The following is a 22,950-nucleotide window of genomic DNA, read 5'->3' as shown; positions in this document are numbered from 1 at the left end:
GAGAGCATCATCTGAAATTCAGGGGCAAAGAGGTTAACTTTAAAAGAGCGAAGGGATATATTATGTGATCCGGATTAAAATCACTTAACCTTGCACAAGCTCCATGTCTGCCTTTGATCAAAAGTGAAACAGAATAAATGTCTCAAAGAACTGTTGTGAGCATTGAATGAAGAGTTTTACTTTCTGGAAATTTAGGATTACTAAGAAACCTCAAATTGAAATTAATAATCCCAACATATTTGTATTTGTCATAACTATTAAAAAAGTGGAGGGATGATTTAAAAACTATTGCTATGAAAAAAGTCATCTATGTTTCAGCATTTCTGCCAACTTTAACCAAATTTATTAATTTTAGGTGCTAAGTTCAAGCAAATGCATTTAATATTTTATATAAAACTCCTAAATTTGGCTATTGTGGATTTTCAGAAATATCTACTTATTTTACTTTTGGTAGTAACAGTTCGGTAGTAAATCACCTGTAGACTTCAACGTTTTATAGGGAAGTTAAGATATCATAGATGGAATTTAGTAATATATAGTTATTACAATTTCCTAAGCTTGTAGGTGAAAAAAAAAAACCATATATTAGAAAAATACACTGAATTAGATTGTGTTACTACTCAGTGGAAGAATCCAAATAAGGAAAAACAAGTTTTTTGACTCCCAAAATCTGGTTTATTCTAAAAACTGAGTATGTTAGAAATGTAATTCATCGGATTCTGGTTTCCAGCCAAGGTTTACATTTTGCTTTGGAAAAGTGTGAACATCATTTTTTATCACTAATCTTTAGTTCTGGCGTCCGTTAAATTAGCAGTTTGGCTTAAGTTAATCCATTATGTACATGGCACAATGTGGAATCGGAATAGTGTGGTAGAAAGTATCAGTACATGGGTTTGGTCGCAAATAAATGTGGGTTTCATCCTGTCTTTGAAGAGAAGTCATACCTTGGGTAATTTCTTAACTGGTTTGAGTCATTGTTTCCTTAGCAGAGACAATAACATGTACCTCAAAGGTAAGTGTAAAAAACTGTGATACAAAACAGTGCATTCTTATTACATGCTAATTAGCTTTTCCACCACCACTCCATCATTTCAACCTGGTCAAGAGTGTCTACTTGCAGGAAAATTTCTTTTATCACAAGATCTTTATACCTCTGTAGTATAGCAAGAACAAGACTAGACTACTTGCTGAGAAAGTACTCATAGTCTTCACATGAGAGTAAAGCAAATGTCAAATATTATCCCTTGTCATAGTGATTATTATTATTTTTTTGCACAGGCAAAAGGGTTAGGGATTATTTCCATAGGCATGGTGATGTTACTTTTTATGAATGTAAATGTAAACCAAATACAAATATTCCCTTGAATACAGTAGATTGTTTGCTATGCTCTTTACAGAAGGAGGCCAGCATGATACAATACACAGAGAAGAAGAGGAGCATTTGCATTTAATGACAGTCCTGCAAGAATGCAACCCCTCCACCCTATGCCATAAGCACACGCTTGTTGATGAGAAAGGCATCAGAAAGTCTTTTTGCAGATAGTACACACAGTTTTCTGCCTTTTTTTTTAGTACTGTTGTATAACACTGTCACAAACTTCTAATTAGGTTTCATATAATTATGTTCATGTCCAATAATCTCAGTGTCAAACTCTAGTTGCAAAAAATATTTGAATGCAAAGATTCATGAATATGTCTTTGAGGGAATAGATGCTGATTGCATTTTAATATTTAGCATAAGAAATCCCAACATGTTTATCAGAAGGAACTGAAATCATTATACAAAGACTGCAAGTTTAAAGTCTTTTGGGGGAAGGTAAAGCATGACAATTGGAATTAACTGTATTCAAAGGGTTTTTTATTTTCTGAAAAAATATAAAATTTTGTATCTTACACTACAAAAAACATGTACACAAACCAAATGCACAGAGAACTTCAAATGGAGAAAAAAAAAATACAGAAATGCTAGTTCTTCCTTGAATTAATGCTGAGGCATGGATCTGAGCTATCCCAGTGCCTAACACAGAATAAAATAACTCTATACAGTTGCTTATAACCTGCCTGAAACTAAAACATTAAAATAAACATATTAACAAATGAGTGAGTCTAAGTTTTATCCTCAGACTATTATAAATGAAATTTACACACTTTAAAATAATTAATTATAAAACTAATAGCAGTCTAAAGAAGAACAAGTATGTTGACCACTGAGACTTCTACTGTTAAGACAGCCCAGCCTGAATAAACATGATGTATTTTGCTACCATCAACTTTTTTCACTTACATTTAGAAGAAACAAATGACATTTGATTCTGATTATTATAAAAGACTCTTTTTAAAAAAGAATTGGTGTCTTTCCCTAAGCAATAATTATGTGGTCATTCTGAACAAGAACATTCAATCATCTATGTGTAAAAAGACTTTTTCATAAATCAACAAGAAATGAAAAGAAACTTCTTATCTATTTCTTCTTTGATACATTGCTATATAATTAACAGCATAATAGAGAAAATATTCAATGTAACCAGCTGTGCTACAGAGTTGAAAAAATGATGACTTATTCTAGTTATTAATTCCAAATAAAACTAGCACTTTGTTTATTCATTATCATCATCATCATCTTATTGTACCTACTTTTATTTTGAGGTTACACATCTGGCAGGACATAAGCAAAGACAGTTTACTATCATACTTATCTTTCTTTTTTCTTATTTTTAGAAAGAACAAAATGAGAAAAGAGTCTTATTCTACTACGCAACATCATACATCTAGTAAATTTCTAACATCTGACTCAACTGGCATTTGCCATCCAATGCATGATTACAGTAAAAAATGTCTTCCACAGGTAAGTATCTCTGCTTGTGCTTCTGAGAGCCCACTTTATATGGGATAAAGAATGGTGGTTAAAAAAAAATCTTTTAACTTTCACATGGAGATTAAATAGCAGACATGCAAACACATTAAGTGCTCAATGATATTAATTTTCCATTTAAACTTGAGATAGGAAACTATTTCTTCACCATTGCGCACTGGTTAGAACTCTTACAAACTGAGTTGATGTTCTGTATTGTTTTGGCAACTCTAAAACTAAGAATGCTGATCACATGTAAGTTTAGATAGAATATTAGAATATACTTTTTACAGTAATCCTACAACTTAAGAATACTGATTTGGTGATTAAAACACAAGAAATAAAACACATGCACATCAATTTTTTTTAAATGGGAAAATAAAAATTTTCACCTTTTAACATACAATGCACACATTTCCAACGGCCAAGAAGAGAAACTGAGTATGTCATTTTTACATGCGAGCAAATGGCAAGATTAGAAAACAAATTATGATTGATAAAAGTAGTCATTGAGTGACTTCAACAGGTATCAGTAAGTTGAAAATTATTTCCTGCTTGTACACCTTTTTCAAAGTTAAAAACTGAGAAAGACTTATGGTCTAAAGGTATTGCTATTGTTAAAATAACATTATGTTTAATTTGACAAATCTATCTTATGTACTAAAATTATTGAATCTGTGTTTTACTTTCGGTTGTCTGCTGGGTGACAATATTAACCAAAAGGATAAGAAATCACACAATCAAGATTTGTCAAATCTTGCCCTGGGTTACTGCCTCACTGTATTTCACAAAAGCTGCTTCTCTCCTTGTTCCACTTCTCACATTTATAGATGAGATTGGCACTTCCCAATTGGTGACATATCCAGTGGTGAACAAATATTTTAGAAATAAATTATTTTCTCTTTTTTGAGGAGGAGTACATCATATAAAATCATATTGACATTCCTTAGAAAATCTCAACTAAAGTGAGATAGGGATGAAAGCTATGTGTCTATTTAACTTTCATCTCAATTTACTTTTGAAAATATACATCAAGGTGGCAAAAGAAGCAAACAAATTTAATTAAAATCAATTTAAAATATTCTCTTGTGAAAAAGAGAAAACCTTCATTAAAACATCAAATTCCAGTTGCTTAGATACACTCCATCCTGACCTTGCAATCATCTTTGAACACATAAAGCTGGAGAACAATTTAAATATATTTGTTATGTATAAGTAACTGTGGTCAGTCCATCAAATTTAATTTTGTGGTAGTTTACCTTTTTAATTGACAAATATATTCTTACTTGAAGTTTCTCAATTGTTACTTTATCACTTAGATTAGGTTGGTTTTACAAAATTCAATAAGTGCAACACAATCTCTGATTATTTTGTACAAAAGGAATTAGTTTACTATTTTTCCTGAAATGAACAAATGCATCTTTCATAAAAGTGATGCCTGCTTACTTGTGATTTCATCAAGACAAAGTTGTATCCATCTCTAGTTTCTTCAGAAATTTCACTAAACTAATACAATTAAGCACAGTCTGTGTGGACCCATGGTACAGTATATACCCATAAAGAATTATAGCTCTATTTGGACAGGACTCAGTATATCATTTGAAATTGTTTAAAACTCTCCCCCTGTCCCCCCCCTATATTCTTTAGCAAAGAGCCACTTAAGTGAAGGTGGGTAGGGTAAAAGGCAGAATTTATTCCTTTACACGCTAATGTTTGACTGAAACAGGTGTTTGGGAGAGAGAGAGGGAATACTGACAATATAATGCAAGTATGTTCCTTATGGATGTCACTAATCCAGACTACTCCAATACTCTATTGCTGTTGAAAATCTGAAGTAGGCTGCATTTTGTTTAAATGCTGTGCTCCTTGAAAAATCATGTCATTTCATGATTTATAAAGTAATAATACAAAAGAACTTGGTTATTCCACCAAGGAGCTCAGTTTTGCTCAGGTTCTAATAAATGGTTTAATTTGTATTACAGCACAAATATCACTCTTCACCAAGTTTGGTACATAGCATGTACATAGGACATTTTATATTTCTTAATAAGGCCAATTGAATAGCACTTTAGATTGGCTCCTCAAGATCAATTCAATGTAACTGAATACAAGATAAAATAACCAAAGGAAAAAACAGCCATCAACAAATAAAACTGGTCAAGTCTTGCCGTAGAGAAAATTCTAAAAGGAAAAAAAAAAAATATGGATGCATTTGACATCATTCCATTGCTGCTTTAGTATCAAAATTTCTAGAGCTGGGCCACAAAGGAAATGGTTACAAAGGATTAACACTTAGGAGTAAAGCTTGGTGCTCTGTGCTGGATTTAACAATATTAACAGAAGTCTGCACAGTTAAATCCTTCTACATCCTGCTGAAAATGTGCCCTTCGGTGTCAACTTTGCTTGACAAGATATTTTCTGGGACTCAGAAAGGTGAAATTTCTTACAGGGGTGCAAGATTAATGGCTAGAAAAACTGCATTGTCACAGATATCACAAAATGTTTTTAAAACACCAAAGGGGATTTAGTCTTATAGACATTTCCTATTACTGAATAGAGAGATTTAGCAGCTTTTGGACACATGAGAGGAAAAAAGACACAAGCTTTTGTTAGATTTTGTCTTACCGCTTCCCTATTTCTCCTATTTCTAATATACCCTGGAATGCTTGTTCCTGAATGTTGCTAAAATTAAAATACTATTAACAATGCAAGCTGAATGGTAACACACATATGTGCAAGCCACACACACACGAAACTCCAACGTAAATTGATTCTTGGGTATACAGCAAATTATACAGTATATACACATTTATTACCTAGTAGTATCTAGAAGAGCAACTAAAAGTAAACTTTATAACACAGAAAAATAAATATACACCCTGTATTGTACTTGTCCTTGATCAAGCAACATATTTATACACTAGTTTCTATAACTTAATGCTGTGTAACAGCATTTAAAATTACAAAAGAAGATACCTATTTAGAAATTATCTAACCATATTGCTCTTCAATACACTTATGTAGACAATTAAGACTTGAAGTAAACGTCAGTAAATTGCAGCTTTTGTTAGCCTACAGATGGCTATCAAACTTTCCTTTCAAGTAGATTCTTGGAAGTTTTGAAAGGGGCTGCCTTCATTCAGTCTAAAAAGGTGCTATATATAGTTATATATTTCATGTATAAAATTTTGTAGAAGTAGGGAGAAGGATTTTGTTGTTGTAATACAAGATAGTGTTTAAACTTCATGTTCTTATTCCATGCAGGTTATATTTGCTTCATGAAAAATGAAGACACCAAGAGGAAGATAAAGAGATTTTAGTAAAACACTGATTACAAATTCTGTGGCTGAAACAAACGCTCTCTTAATGTTTAGAAATCACTGAGTTTTCCCTTTTTCCCCTTTGTTTTTTGTTAAAATAAATCTCAGAGCTTGTTTACAAAGTGCAGAGTCATTCACTTGACGAAGCGACAATAAACAAGTTACAATGGCACCATCCCGTTGACCAGCTGCACCTTCATTTCTTGAAGGCTGTTCATAATCTTCTTCTGGTGACCAACAAGAGTCACTCCAAGCCGTCTCAAATCCCTGCATGAAGAAAGCACACATTGGATGTATGTATTGACTCAGTTTCTAGCACAGCACAATACCTCACGTTGACAAAGAGGCAAACCTTTTGCAGAAGCTAATTAGATTACAGTCCCAATTTAGATATATGGGGTCCAATTTTCAAACGCAGGCTCTAAAATTGTACCTTAAAATCTGTTTGCAGTCAAAAAATATTTGCAACAAGAAGTGATATACATATTTGCCCTCCCCTTTTGGATGATTTTTCAGATGGCACAGAGCAGGGAAAAAACAAACTTGCACATTCTCTCAATAAATATTTAAATTAAAGGGTACAATTTCATTGCATGGTTTTGAAAACGTGGACCTACAATATGAATGAGCACTTTTTATTTTACTAAAAGAAGTAAGCATAAAATATACTTTAAAAAATTTCATAGCTAAGCAGTTGAAGACCAAACTTTTCAAATGACTCAAGTCAGCACAATCATTTTGTATATTGGGTATCTTCAGGGGATAATCGTCACTACATTGCTCTGATAATGCTTAAAATATTTTATTTTTTACTTGGAAACCAAAGTAGCACAGCTTTCTTCCTTTATCAAATATATCTTGGTTCTATTGGCGTTTAGAGCATTCTGAAGATTACACGCTATCAAGAGATCTTTTCAAAAAAGATTTTTATATTATTTCTTTTTAACAAGCTTATTATTCAAAATAAACTTACAAATGTTTAGATTCCTAAACTAATAGCATATTTTGGCATTCAAAGCAGGAGCTCATGGTTTTTAAATATTGTTTCACAGGATACCCAGGAATTCTATTTTCCCAAAATATGCATTTGACAAATACAATAATTCAGATATGTTTGACAAATAATAATGTTAATTATTAAAAAAATGAGCACTAGTGATTCAAGATTTTTCAATGACAAGATTTTTAAATGTTTGCCATGTTAGATTTCCTTAGATAATTACTCTGCTTAACACATTATGCTAAAAGGAGAATATTTTTGCATTCAGTAAATGTACTAATTTCAGACTGTCTTAGAATTCTTTAGAATTGGATACAATTGCACTGGAATTATAGGTAAAACTGAATAGTTTTGGACACTCAAAAAATCTCTTAATTATCAGAGGACAGAAATTTAATAAATGGGTACTTAAGTTCTATGTGATTAGTATTGGAAATATTATTTATCTAAGGGATGTGGATTTGATCCCTGGGTCAGGAAGATACCCTGGAAGAGGAAAGCGCACTCCAGTAGTCTTGTCTGGAGAATTCCATGGACAGAGGAGCCTGGTGGGCTACGGTTAGTCCATGGGGGTCACAAAGAGTTGGACACAACTGAACAGCAGAGTTGAAGTGACTTAGTAGCACCAGAAAGTAATACATTAGGTGTCATTTTCCTTTTATGTTTTGTTGATTTCTTATGAGAGTTTTAGCAAATGGCAAATAGCTAAAGAAAAAGCAATGAACACTTATGGTGGAAACATTTCTTTATTTGAACGTAAATGTGAAACATTTAATTTAGAAATTATTACAGCTACAAGACACCAGAGTATAATAAAATTAAGAATAATGAGGCAAGGAAAACAATCATCAACAAAACTTAAAAACCAGTAAAATTTCGGTTTAAACAAAATCACTATTGTTAGTTATGAATGGGCTTCCTTGGTGGCTCAGCTGGTAAAGAATCCACCTACAATGAGGGAGACCTGGGTTTGATTCCTGGGTTGGGAAGATCTCCTGGAGAAGAGAATGGCTACCCACTCCAGTATTCTGGCCTGGAGAATTCCATAGACAGTCCATGGTGTCGCAAAGAGTCAGATAGATTGACTTTCACTAGGCATGAATAGATTGTAAAATAGCTAATGGCAGACTAACACAGGAACAAAAGAGATTTGAGTTTAATCTTGTCTTTTTTCAATTAAACCAGGGTTTCTGAGCCTTGCCCCTGTTAACATTACAGGCTGGATAATTCTTTGTTTGTAGGGGCTACCCTGTGCATCGAAGGACATCTACCAGCATGTCTTACCTGTTCCCACTAAATACCAGAAATACTGGATGGCCACTGGCCCTTTGTCGTAACAAGACAAAATGTCTCCAGACATTGCAAAGTGTCCCTTGAGTGGAAAAATCTCCCTCGGCTAAGAAGCATTGCGATAAATATAATAAAACGGGTAACAATTAAGATGTCCTCTTCCTATATGCTAGGAAAATATAGAAGCAACATGATATAGATTTTTGTTAATTTCCTTTTATGGATGAGAAAACAATTTCTCATTTCTCTGAGATATAATATTGAGCAAAAAACTTTAAATTACATGCAGACATTTATTAATCTGTGAAATGAAAAATCTGTATATACAACATCAAATATCCAGAATTCCAAAAGAAAGAAGATATTTAATGAAGGAAACAAAACACATGATTATTTGACTGAATCTATGGTAATCCAGTCTATACTTCATGGCAACTACAGTTATGGGCTAATTAACACTGTCATATTTCCACATGTAACATGTATTATGAATTATGAAGACAATTTATGGGTGCTCACTACCAAGTTTTGGACTTAAGTCAGGAGAAAAGGGGATAAAATTTCTTAACCTGAAAGCAGTTAATCTCTACTAGAGAATGTAAATAATTAAAACTTGAAATAAAGTTTAAAACATATGTTTTATCATGTTTTATAAACCTACATGTGGTTCTGACAAAGGTTTGAAAGCAATGATTTAATATATACATACTTAAACTGCAGAATCCATATGGCTAATCCAATTATTAAGAATGAGTTTTTGAAAATAGCTATTATAGTTATTCTGAAAGACCTGAAGAAATATTACAGACTTTCCTCCTCAAACAGGGTGAACTTTGCATGTATAATACCGAAACCTTAAAGTGTGTGTGTTTCTGGAGTGTGGTGCATGGGCGTAAGTGTGTATGTATTCCATATTCTAACTCTTGGTTGCTATGCCTCTTATTAAGTCATTAGTTTGACTTATTTTTGTTTCCACTGTCTTTATCTGTTAATATATCTACATATAACTTCATTCTCTGCAAATAACTACAAGAAAGAATCTGGTTCAGTGCTTTGGGAATTTACATTTTTCATGACATCTGTATCATGCTAAAGAATGAATATTTTAAGAAATTGTATTTGATTAATACAGTTAGAAAGTTTGTGTTTATAGGCAAATAAAACCTGACCTTCTTCAGAACATTTCATGTATCTAGATGTTAAGTTAAATTTGTTTAAATTTTCCCAAGCACAAAATTTTATTTAGGGTCATCTTATGACCTGATAATCCCCTAACATTCATACAGAATTTCATACCAGTGAAATTCTCTATCCTTCTCCTCTCTCTTCTTACATTTCACCTCCCACCTCTATCCACACCTCTTTCCACGGGATAAATGGATTTATGAAAATACAGCACTCAGTTTTACATACTGTCATAAATTACGTGTCTTTAATGGAATGCTGTTTTTGAGGTCTGACCTGTCATTTCAAAAGCTGTCAAATTAATGTGCAGAGATTTAGAAAGTAGCATGATTATAACGCTGCAGTGTACATTTACCTTTACACAATGTGATTTTGAAAATGTGGGGACAAACAGGATTATTCAAGCAGTTAAATCTGTTCTCAGGAGCAAAGTTGTTTCTTTAAAAATTCCATTTAATATTTTCCTACTAAAATCACAAATGAGAATTAAAAAGGTATTAGGAAAATGTTTCCTGTAAAGGTTAAGTAACTTTATTCCAATATTGATAAATACACTATGGTATTTTCTTTAATGTAGCTTTGTTTCACATTTTTGTGATTTCCAATAATTTCCATTTTACTTCTTAAAGCACCTATTAAATGGTCTATTTAACAGTAATAATGTGAGAAATTTGATAAAAGTATTTCCCATTACATCATAAAGGTGCTACTCTATAATTATTTTTGAAAAAAATACTTGAAAATGTGTTATTTTAATCATTTCATTTATCTATATAGGAGGTTTTGTAGCAAGGGAAAGTTTTAGGTATGTCCGCTTTACATATATGATACTAATTTTATCATGACCACGTGTAATCTTAAGTAATACCCAAAGCCAATTTAATGATGATAAACTAAATTTCAGCATACGCTTATGAATCTAAACATGATCGACTAATATTGTTACATAAAAAACAGTTCTAATTTTGTCAACAAAACATGATTAGTTTTAGAAAAGTTGTAAATATAATGAATTGCCCTTGTTGTGACAACATTCCAATCTTTTTTTCAAATGTTATTTCCTAATATAAAATAATGGAAAACACTGGTATTATGGTGTTAAATGGCAGAATGAAAAATAGAAACTAAACAAGAGGTTTAGCTGATGTTGGAGCCAACTCTTGATTATTCAGGATGTAATTTATCCACTGGTAGAGGAAACATTCCCTTACATTCTTCTCCCTTCTGCTTTACACATCTTTTAGCCATATCACTGGTTACTTAGCCCCACCAACACAGGCTGGATAGGAGAAGGGAGAAGAGAGCTTAATGAACATTCACTAAATTTCAGTGTTTATTCTTATTGTCATAGTTTTATGATGCAATTGTATATTTGGGATTTTTTTTTGGTTCACTTCGAAGAATCCTGACAATCATTATATATGTACTGTACAAGGTATACATATATCTTGGCAAGAGAGGACTTAACCATGACCTAGCTATAAGTTTGAATGACTGAGACCTTGTAAGGGTCACACTGGATGTTTTAGAGTACTTATGCAGAACACAGAGAATAGTAAGTACTCATATGTGTTCTTTAGGCATATAATACATTTTGCATAATGACTTTATCGATAAGTTAAATTTGGGTTGAAAGTAAAAGTGAAAGTGGCTCAGTCATGTCCGACTCTCTGCGACCCCATGGGCTATACAGTGCATGGAATTCTCCATTTGAGTTAGTGTGCACAAATTTTGGCTTTAGATTTGTGACACTTAATTTTAACATTTTAAGACCCTAATTTAATAAATAAGTAAATAGGAATTGCTTCAGCTTACACACGATTGGTATAATAAAGTTTACTGGATTTTATTCATTTTCTGAATAATCAAAAGTTGACAGTACTGATCTGACAAGAAGTTTAAAAAACAGCTGTGACACTGTCCTTATTTCCAATATTTGGATTCAGTGTGCAACTGACCTCAAGCCCACAGATCCCCCTGGAGACCATAACTCCCTGCACTTAAACACCACAGTACAGATTGCATCATTGCTGCTACTACAATTGTCGTCACATGAGCGCCGTACACAGAACAGCCAAGTTTAGGCACAGAGAACAGCAGACAGAAACACCTGAAGTTGAAAGCCACTTTCGTTGAATACATTTTAGCTCTAAGTTCTTAAAATATTTCATTTCTATTCCACATCAAGCCTTACATATGTGTGCTGGCCAAAAAAAACATAAATAAAATTAAACTTCTATGAAGGAAATTGTCACCAAAGTATGTGCTTCTGAAAAATTATAATTGTTTCCTCTTCCTTATTCAAAATCCATCATGAGAACAAATTTGATGGCACAAATTATATTAATAACATATTTTTCTTATGTATGTAAATGGCAGTTTGGTCTTTTGCTTTATAATAATTAATTTTAACTTTTTTTCCAAGCATTTCTTACAAGTATGAATATATTTTTCCAGTTCTCAGTTTCAAAATTATACTCTGGCAATAATACTTGTATATCTTATTTCATTATAGTTTATACAGGCTACATAAAATTATTATTTAGACAGGGCCTAGTGACTAAACAACAACAAAGACCATGTAGAAATAAATCTTTAACTATTTAAGATTTTGTCTTTGTCTTTACTAATATTTTAGTTCCTTTGTCATAGTCCTTAATAATGACTGGCTTTTTTTTTTTTTTTTCCTTTTTGGTCACGAGCAAGCAAAATGCACATATAATCTTTTTTTTTTATATTCTTGACCAAACAAGTAACTGATCACTCATTCTTCTGTGAGTTATTTAACATAACATTTTGATAAATATGTTCTTACTAATAGGGGGAAAATGTGGTCAAAAACACAATAAAGAAGAAAACATGTGTTGGATTCTCCAATAAATCGGCTTCACTTAAGATTGGTTGGCTCAGTTCCTAGTAAGGAATGTGGTATTTATAGCCCCAGGAAACTGAAGCAATTGACACATTGAGACCAACATTCTCTGAACAGGAAGATGTTGGCAAATCTCTTAATTTCACCTTATTCTTAGGTCAGAGTAAATAAGTTAAAACATAAAATATCTGAAAGGAGGCAATACAGAAGGCAACATACTATCAAAGCAACAGAGAGAGAAGAAACTGACCCATGTAGAGAAGATCTGACCAGACAAAAATACAGGAAAATAGAAGCAAGCTGCAGACCATCACAAGACGAGAGAAGCTATTAAGTCTTGAAAGAAAACATACAAAATGAGAGAGTTTTGAAATGGAAGGGAAAATAGAAAAGCAAACAGAAAGGAATTAATTGAAATAAGAAAAAGTGAAACCATAATGTAAAATATTCAACATATTTATAGTATTTGGGGGCCCCAATGAAAGTAAAACAGAGGAATTAATGCAAAAGCCATTATTAGTGATTATAACTATTCTGTTGAGGAGAAACAAAAAAGTAGTGGATATAAATATATACATGTATATGTGTTATTTTAATAAAAAGAGAGACATGGTTTAATGCAAATAGTTTTATTATATATTTACAAGTAGTCTGACATTGGGTAGAAGAAATACCTACAGTATCATTTTAATATAAAATGACAAATGACTTTAATAAATTAAAATGACCATTTTTACTGAAAAATTAAATAGCAATCATGTAAAAATAGTTTTAAATTATCAATAAATTTTTCTGTTTACTATTTCAAATATAGTACTAATGAGTTTTTCGAGTGTCCAAAGAAATAATGGGCAAAGTATATGTGCTCTCAAGTAGATATGATCTAGTGGTGATGGTGAGAATGATATTCAATAAATTAAGATAGCTGGCTGAGTGGTGATTTTAGGTCCTTTTAGTTATAGTCATGAATAAGAGAAATTCTGAGAAAGTGATATTAATTGGTGATCAGTGATGGTACCCTGTTACCTTTTCTGTGGATAGGCAGTGAGTTCAAGGAACCAGAGAATGCCAGAGTAGAAATGGTGAGAACCAAGTGCTCAGTGTTCATATTATGTGATGTAATGGAAGAAAGACTGTGGTTTAGTGCTTTAGAAAGTTCTACCATGCTTTAAAACTTACAACAATATTTTAACCTTTGAATGTGTAGGCAATTTGAACTGTTATTATTATATTCATAGGTTAAAACATCATTTGTGTTCATGTAATCCAGATGTAACCACCATAACAACAGTTAGTTTTCACAAATTACAAATATTAGGCTAAAATAATGACACGTACAGAGTATATAATAAAATACAAACAACTTACAACCTTAAATAATTCAATTTTTAATTCTAGTGATTTTTATATAATAAGATCTGATAGATTTTGTCTTAAACGTGCAAAAAGAAGAGGGCACAATTGGTTTCCACTGAGATAGTACCAAATAACAAAAATCAAGGCAGGGTCTACTATATCCTTGGATTGCAAGAATATAAGATGCACCACAGATAGAGTAAACGGGATGAGATTCCTGCCCAGGAAGCTTTGTTTAAGCTGTTGTTATCTGGGTATTCACCCAAGCTGAAACTTCAGAGTATGTTTCGTTGTTATAGGGCTAGCAGCACCAATTGTGCTTACAGTTTGTTTTGTATTTACATTCATATAACACAAGTATCAGTAGAAAAACTTTTGTCAAGAAAACATCTTTTCTACAACACAAAGTACCAGTATCTTGCCAAGATGTTATTCCAGTCAATCAAATACTCAAATACTATTTGTCTGAAGCAAAGAAGCAAAGATACTGGCCACAAGTAGCATCAATCATGCAGTTGTTAACAATACAGGCTAAAAATGAAGATGCTTCTTTGAAAGCTGCCACACATGGACAAAGGGTAACTGATTTCCCTTGATCTCATCCAGATTGGTTTCTGAACAATTTTTCTTGCCCCAGAAATTATGTAAAAATTATCAGAAAAATTACTCACTCCAAGGTCACCTGAGCCACAGCGTCCATTGAACTGTATCCATTTTCCATGAAAATCTCTGTATATCGGCCCATTTTGATTGCTTCTAGCCATTCGCCTACTGATCTGTAGGCCCCAGATCCCAGTGAGCCATGTTCTGCCAATAAATTAGATACTCTAAAACACAAAAAGCACAAATATTAAAAATTTTTATTGTAATATTAACTCATTATCAATGGATCTTTGAGTTTATAAGAATATTTATAGAAGAAAAATATACAAATGCTAACATGGAAGAAAATAATTAAAAAAACAGAATGCAAAAATCAGCCTATTCAGATTTTTTCTATACATAGTTAACAATGACTTATAATGGTTTGATAACTGAATTTTCTGTAATACAAAACATTAGCTAAAAGTTCCATGTTAGTAATTTAGATGTATTTATTTCCTACTTCGGTTTTATTTGTAAAATACAGAAATTGCTACCAAATAGAGAGATGCAGGATAATTTGTGTAAAGTCAATTGCTTCTAGACTTTGCTAGAGAAACTTGTGCTCATTTATTTTTATTTCCTAGAAGACCAGAAATTAGTTATCTTTTATTTTATGCTCTTACATAGGAATGCTTGTTAATTCATGTAGGAGTAGTAGAACTGGAAAACAAAATGTAACCCTTAATATTAATACATAAGAAAACAAAATAGAATTAATCAAACTATGTGATTCTCTTAACTATGTTAAATTTACACTCTTGACCAATAATATATGAAATGATGATGATGATTTCTGGAAATGTATCCTAAGGAAATAATCAGGAAAATAGCAAAAATTACATGCACACTTTTTTGCTAAAGAAACATCAATAGCAATTTAAATGTCCATCAGTGGGACTTTACTTCAGTACACTTCAACCATTCAGTTCAGTTCAGTTCAGTTGCTCAGTCGTGTCCGACTCTTTGCAACCCCATGAATCACAGCACGCCAGGCCTCCCTGTCCATCACCAACTCCTGGAGTTTATTCAAACTCATGTCCATCGAGTCGGTGATGCCATCCAGCCATCTCATCCTCTGTCGTCCCCTTCTCCTCCTGTCCCCAATACCTCCTAGCATCAGGGTCTTTTCCAATGAGTCAACTCTTCACATGAGGTGGCCAAAGTATTGGAGCTTCAGCTTCAGTATCAGTTCTTCCAAAGAACACCCAGGACTGATCTCCTTTAGGATGGACTGGTTGGATCTCCTTGCAGTCCAAGGGACTCTCAAGAGACTTCTCCAACACCACAGTTCAAAAGCATCCATTTTTCGGCACTCAGCTTTCTTCACAGTCCAACTCTCACATCCACACATGACCACTGGAAAAACCATAGCCTTGACAAGACTGACCTATGTTAGCAAAGTAATGTCTCTGCTTTATAATATGCTAACTAGGTTGGTCATAACTTTCCTTCCAAGGAGTAAGCGTCTCCATATGCAATCACCATCTGCAGTGGTGTTAGAGCCAAAAAAAATAAAGTCTGACACTGTTGCCACTGTTTCTCCATCTATTTCCCATGAAGTAATGGGACACGATGCCATGATCTTAGTTTTCCAAATGTTGAGCTTTAAGCCAACTTTTTCACTCTCCTCTTTCACTTTCATCAAGGGGCTTTTTAGTTCCTCTTCACTTTCTGCCATACAGGTGGTGTCATCTGCATATCCGAGGTTACTGATATTTCTCCTGGAAATCTTGATTCCAGCTTGTGCTTCTTCGAGCCCAGCATTTCTCATGATGTGCTCTGCGTATACATTAAATAAGCAGGGTGACAATATACAGCCTTGATGTACTCCTTTTCCTATTTGAAACCAGTCTGTTGTTCCATGTCCAGTTTTAACTGTTGCTTCCTGACCTGCATATATGTTTCAACCATTAGAACAGGACAAATACCTTTCTTTCTACTCATGTTCTCTGCACTTTCTCACATCCCATTTATACTTCAGCCTACTTTGGTGTAGTTTCTTCCAAACCAATTTTATAAAAATTTCTCTGGTTAAGGTGAATAATGATCTCAATTATGTCAAAATCTGTGAAGATTTTCCAATAGGTTGCATGACTAACCTCTCAGAAACATTCAGCAATCACCACTACTACCATCTCCCCCTTGCAGTCTTACCTTATCTCAACCTTTTTTGAATCAGTATTCTTTCTTTTGTGGCTTCCATAACATGGTATGCTTCTCTTCGATCTCCTTTGCTTGCTCTTCTGTTTGACTTTAAAATTTGGAAGGAGCCAGGACACGGCCCTACATCTTCTCTACTCAGGCTATTACTTAACTTTGGGGAGTTTTACCCACTTGCATGCTTCAAACATCATCTATTTTTCTCTGATTTTCATCTCCTTCCTAAGTCGCTCATATATTCACATGTCTACTTCATGACTCCTTAGTTCTTGGGATTCTAATCACAACACATCCAACACCACACTACTCATCTTCTACACATCCAATTCCTCCTGAAGTCCTTGTTCTTATAGTCTATGATACAACTGTCTGCTCCTTCCTTGTCTTCAGTCCCTTCACATCTCTAATTGTGTTTCTTATCTATTCTACTTCCAATATATTGCAAATCTGACCACTTCTCTCTGTCACCAACTTAGTTGAAGACATCATCATGTCTTATCTGCACAAGCACATTAGCTTATAGTTATTCTACTAAATTTTACTCTCACTCTCCACTCTAAAACTAAAGTTTTTTTTAAGTTTTTATTTTATTTCATCTCTCTCTCCTGCAAGAGTTTGTTGCTCATTTCTGCATACTCAGCACCTACTCCACAGCCTGACACAGAATACACACATAAATATTTTTGGATGAATAAATAGATATTTTGTAGTAATTTGTAGTCAATAAATAGTATAGTCAAAGATTTGTTGAATTTGGAGAAAAGGATCTTGAAGTTGAGATAATAGAAGAGATGCAATTTGGGATAATAGCAAAATCTAGAATATGACTATGAAAAAGAGTTCAAGGTGGGTTAGAGACCAAAATCATTGAAGGAGAAAATTTCAAGGTATTGAGAAATATTTGAATATCATCTACATGGTTACTCAATTCACCTGATTTTGTGACATGTGTAGGAACAGAGAGAAAGAGACAGTGAATCAGGAACTAACACCTTTGAGAACCAGGACTTGTAGATGAATGAACACAAAATCAGGTAGAGAGTGGTACAGCCCTCCCCCTACTAATTGCAGCTGATTGATTCCAGGACCGGCCTTCCATCCAGTTAATACCCAAATCCATGGATGCTCAAGTTTCTTATATAAAATGATGTAGTAGATTCAGCGCTCTGCGTCCACACATACAGAGGGTTGGCCTTAGAGTCTTAAGCTAAATCTGTTAAAATGAAACCTAGCAAGCTGAATTCTATGTAATACATATATAGAGTAATATGAAAATTTGTTGGATATTTTTCACTGCTCCCAACCTACAATGATGATGTTGAAATGAATACAATTTAGAACTTAAAATTTCTCTTTACGATTTCCTTTCCTTACATCAACTTATGACAACATAATTCAAACAACTAGAGAGAAATACAATATTTTAGACGACAACAAACAAATTAAAAGCAGTTATTTTGGGAATAACATAAGGAGTGATCTCTAAGATGCGTTCTCCATTTGCTACCACAGAAAGCTAATGATGCCTGAACAGAGTTTGAAGATTCATTCCTCATTTGTATTTAAAAATGACTCTTTGTCTAGTAAACGAATGTTTATAACAGAGTCACAGAACTTACTTATGTAACTTTATCAATAAATTGTTTCTCATTTGGTTCATACTATGCGCAGTCAATTCAGCTACCAGCAGGATACCTTTTCTTGTAGAGAACGATAACTGCCTTATATATAATGAAAATAATAATCTGGTATATTTCCTAGCACATAATCAAAATGATATACTTTTGGAGAGGACAATTTTGTAATTTTTCAGGTAAAAGAGTTAAGAATTCTTTATATAAGGTAACATTTTTTAAATGCATTTACATGCATTCAGAAAAGTTTAGAAAATGCTCATTTGCTCACACAAGTTTTTTCCACAAGATTACTCATTTATTAATTTCAAGTCCTGTTCAAACTGCACAGTAAGTGATTATCCAAATATCTATACTCAACTGGATAAGAGGAAAGAGTCCCTTAAGGAGTTGTTGATGTTTATAGAATATGACAGGTTGAGAAATCTAGCTAGGGAAATCAAGAGTAATTGTTATGTATCTCTGATTTAAAATTTTATCAGTGCTTAACTGGCTGTTTCCCATGATCTTATAATCTTATAGGTCTCCCCATCCAAACCTATGTGGGGTTCAAAGCACTGGAGAGTAAATATATTTGGGGATTTTAAAAAAATATTATCTGAATTTGACTAAAATTAACATTTATCTGAAACTTGTAGGTTATACTGTTAGATTAGGTATAGGTGTTTTCAAGAATAATCATTTATATTTCATTCATGTAAAGAACATTATGCAAAAACCATATTCAAATAAATTATTATAATATAAGTTCATAGGCTAGTTTGTGTACAAAAATAATTTCATTAACTTGATATCTGTGGCATTAATCTGAATTTGCAATATTCAGAAAAATCTCCCCAGTCTGGCCTTGTACCTGCTTGATGCATTAACCAGTGTCTTCAAGCTACTTGGGTTACGGATCAGCTTGTCCAACATGTTGACAATTTCTTCGAACTTAGGCCTGCTATTTCGATCTTTCTGCCAGCAATCCAGCATTAATTGGTAGAGAGCAGCAGGGCAGTCCATGGGGCTTGGCAGACGGTAGCCTTCCTCTACGGCTTTAATCACCTGTGTAAAGTGAAAGAGAACAGGTCCCCCAACGCCATAGATTAAATACAGAATAGCTTGAGAAATTTCCCACTGCTCAGTTGTATCCTTACTCTTACTCTTGCAATAACAACCAGCATCACTGCCTCTAACACTCCCCATTACTCCTTTTGCTGCAAAATATGATGAAAAGAAATAATAGGCTATCATACAATATAAGATAGGCTTTCCTCACTTATGATAAAGAAAATAAATGGTAATCATTTTTACCTAAAATCTTGATAAAGAATTATTTGTAAAATTAATTGACATAAAAGCAAATAGTTCATGCTTTATTTATCCTCACATTCTGGAATCAAATAGAGATTAACTTTTCTAGTGATTTCTCTGAAAATGTAATGTCTTTTTAATGAAAAATTATGTGTAGAATCACATTTTTTAAAATAATAGAAGCACAATTTTACTTCTAAAGAGACTTTTGGATGGCAAGTGATGGATAAGTCAAAGGCTAAATTAGCATAACTGTCTCATCTATCATTTAATAATATCAAGGTCTGGCTGTTTATTATCATCTACTGTTTTCAGTCTGGAATTTGGAATGACTGTTTAGTTGTGTGAGCATTACAAACATCATTGATTTAAAATGCAACCACACATATAAGCATCAATCTAATTGTGAGATTTTTTTTTATCAAAAACATTCTTAATGTTGCTGCTGCCATCAAAATATCTAACTCCAGAAGAGAATTGTTTATGTTATCAAACAATAATATATATTTTATTCAATTATTTAAATTCTAATATTTAAATGATACCAAAAACCAATAATGATGAGCATATTTCTCAAATCCTATTTGAATATTTTCTTAATGATTGTTAAGACTTGACCTCATAATTAGAAAAAATAGGATTAGAATAGAGAGTTTATAAAGACAATTTTGAAAGGTTGGAGAGAAATCAGTCTTCTAATGATAAAGGAAAAAACATCTGAACAAAAGCAGGGGCAGATGGATGAAGACAAAATGGCAGATTTCAGGGACATTTATCACACAGGGGTAGAGGGGATAGTAGAGAAAATTTTTGAGAGAAAAGAAGTTCAAGCCTTTCATGCTGGTTGACTTTTGCTGTTAATTTTAGGTAAGAACATTTATGGGGGTGGGAAATGTTGACAGGTATAATTTGGAGCTTGTTTTATTTGAAGTAAGTTTAGGCAACTGCAGATGGCAATTAGCAGGAATCTGGCTGGAGTACAGAAGATATTTGGGCTGATAACATGAATGTGAGGGTCATCAGCACTCGGTCACAGCTTGAAGGCAGGTGTAGTTTATAGCTCCCTGGGAAGGACACAAAATAAAGGTTCCTGAGAAGCACCAATAGTTAAGTTCAGGCAAAGAAATAAAAAGAACTCAAGGACTCTGAGAGTCATCTACTGTTTTAGTTGACTCAAAAACAATACAGAAAGTTAAAAGGCAAATCATAGTAGGAAATATTTTTTTTTTAAAGTATTATTTTCCTCATATTGTATTCCAGATAAGAATGATTTAAAAGACTATATACTGAAAAGAAGCCCTAATGGTCTTTTTTTTTTTTTTTTTTAAATTTTTTTATTAGTTGGAGGCTAATTACTTCACAACATTTCAGTGGGTTTTGTCATACATTGATATGAATCAGGAAATATTTTAAAAATTATAACATACAGTTAACATATCTTGTGTATTAAAATCTCGCGCAGTATTGAGAAGTAAAATAATAAAACAACAAATAAGAAATAGGTACTAATCAAAAATTGACAAAAGAAAAAAGTGCTAAATCGATTCTGAGAAATTGTTATCACTAGTGATCAAATAAATGAATAGTAAAAATTAAAAGTGCCATTTGCACTCCTATATTAATGAAAGTTCATTTATTAATTTGCTTATTATAAGACTCCACATTGTTTATAAAGACAATGGTTATTCTATAATAATGTCTATGTAGCAGAATTAAATGCCTTAATAGAGTTTATATCATGAAGTATTTTACTATGCAGTGAAAATAGTCATTCATATTAACATAAAACCTGATATATCCTTCTAATGTGCTTGTCCTCAAAACTTGATACTTAATTATGACACTTAATTATGCCTATTTTTTTTCTTTGACATCTATTTTTAAAAATTATTTTCTTTCCTTCTCTGATCAGCTAGTCTTACAAGTTAGGGGTCCCCAAACTCCAGGATCTAAAACCTGATGATCTGAGGTGGAGCTAATGTAATAATAACAGAAATAAAGTGCACAATAAATGTAATGTCTTTGAATCAGGCACCCTCTTTTTTTCCTCTCCCAACATCCCATACCCTAGTCCATGGAAGAATTATCTTCCATGAAACCTGTCCCTGCTGCCAAAAAGCCTGGGACTGCTGTTATATGTGATCATGAAATGAATAAATTAAACCAATTCCTTAGTTTTAAAGGAATTTGTAAGTTATTTGATCTGAGAAATTATTTCCAGAATATATTACTTAATTTTATTTTCAGCTGTAATTTTATATATAGATATAATACTCTGTCTCTAAGTTAACTTAGAACTTGGCCCAGTAATTAAGTCATTGAATTTAATTCTAAATTCATCTTTAGAATTTATATTTAAAATAGATTTAGTGCTATAATTTTACATTTTATATTTGGACTTTGTGCAGTTTTGTTTTTTTTTTTTCATTTTTACCTATTCCTTTCACAGCTTGAGGGAGAAATGAATGGCATTACTACTCTGGTGGTTTGTGAAAAGATAGAAATCTACCAAAGTTCTATGTAGGCTGTTCATTTTACCATAAAATTTACAATGTATGGCCAATGAATCATAATCTAATTAATTGACTTATATATAATAAGAATTATATTTCTTAATGTACATGATTGAGATGAACAAATGAAAAGATAAAAAATAAATAAAAAGATAGCCAGAATTTTTACAGACAACCTGGTACCATTTCATACTTTATATCTGAAATATTGTCATACGCTATGCATTTTCTTGGCACTGACATGTAAATCAATAGTCTGAACACAATTTAAAGAATGCTGCCTCTCCTTCCAATATATAAATCCCAACACTGAGCACTATTATGATAAGGCAGTAATTACCTGGTGGTGACTCTGATGGGCCCTTTCCATCATGCAAGTATCAGTGGGTTCATCTTTCAGGTACATACTTTTTGGGAATGGTTTGCTTTTGCTACCCACAGAGCTCTAGTTAGTATATAAAGGTTGGAATGCCTGATCCACAAACATGAACTCACACCTAGCATATCATGTAACTAGAATATCCACATCATAGTGAAGGATCTGTGAGCTTTTCACATACATAAGGATATGCTGGCAAATATTTAACAACTTTCTCTTCCTGAGGGGAAAATTTATAACATTGCTTTGTTGTCGTTCAATTGCTAAGTCGTATCTGACTCTTTGCAATCCCTAGAACTGCAGCATACCAGGCTTCACTGTCTTTCATTACCTCAAATTCATGTCCATTGAGTCAGTAATGGTATCTAACCATATCATCCTCTGTCACCTTCTCTTTTTGCCTTCAACCTTTCCCAGCATCTGGGTCCTTTCCAGTGAGTCGGCTCTTC

At 32.9% G+C, this 22,950-nt stretch overlaps 1 protein-coding gene across 5 annotated transcripts in view; it reads right to left on the bottom strand.

Moving 5' to 3' along the window:
- Positions 1 to 1,841: 1,841 nt before the first annotated feature.
- The window catches only part of EPHA5 (EPH receptor A5), a 383,390-nt gene continuing 362,281 nt past the window's right edge, over positions 1,842 to 22,950 (bottom strand). For all 5 annotated transcript variants that reach the window (XM_043906637.1, XM_043906639.1, XM_043906638.1 and 2 more), the window contains 3 exons: positions 19,167 to 19,360; positions 14,546 to 14,701; positions 1,842 to 6,438 (listed from right to left, as the gene is read on the bottom strand). In XM_043906637.1, the coding sequence (XP_043762572.1) occupies positions 6,333 to 6,438; positions 14,546 to 14,701; positions 19,167 to 19,360 (456 nt within the window). In that variant the 3' untranslated portion in view covers positions 1,842 to 6,332. The remainder of the gene's footprint in view (positions 6,439 to 14,545; positions 14,702 to 19,166; positions 19,361 to 22,950) is intronic.

This window comes from Cervus elaphus, chromosome 6 (genome assembly GCF_910594005.1).
Source record: "Cervus elaphus chromosome 6, mCerEla1.1, whole genome shotgun sequence".
NCBI classification, from domain to species: Eukaryota; Metazoa; Chordata; class Mammalia; order Artiodactyla; family Cervidae; genus Cervus; species Cervus elaphus.
Note: the sequence above shows the minus strand (reverse complement) of the source record. Positions and strands in the feature narration are given on the sequence as shown.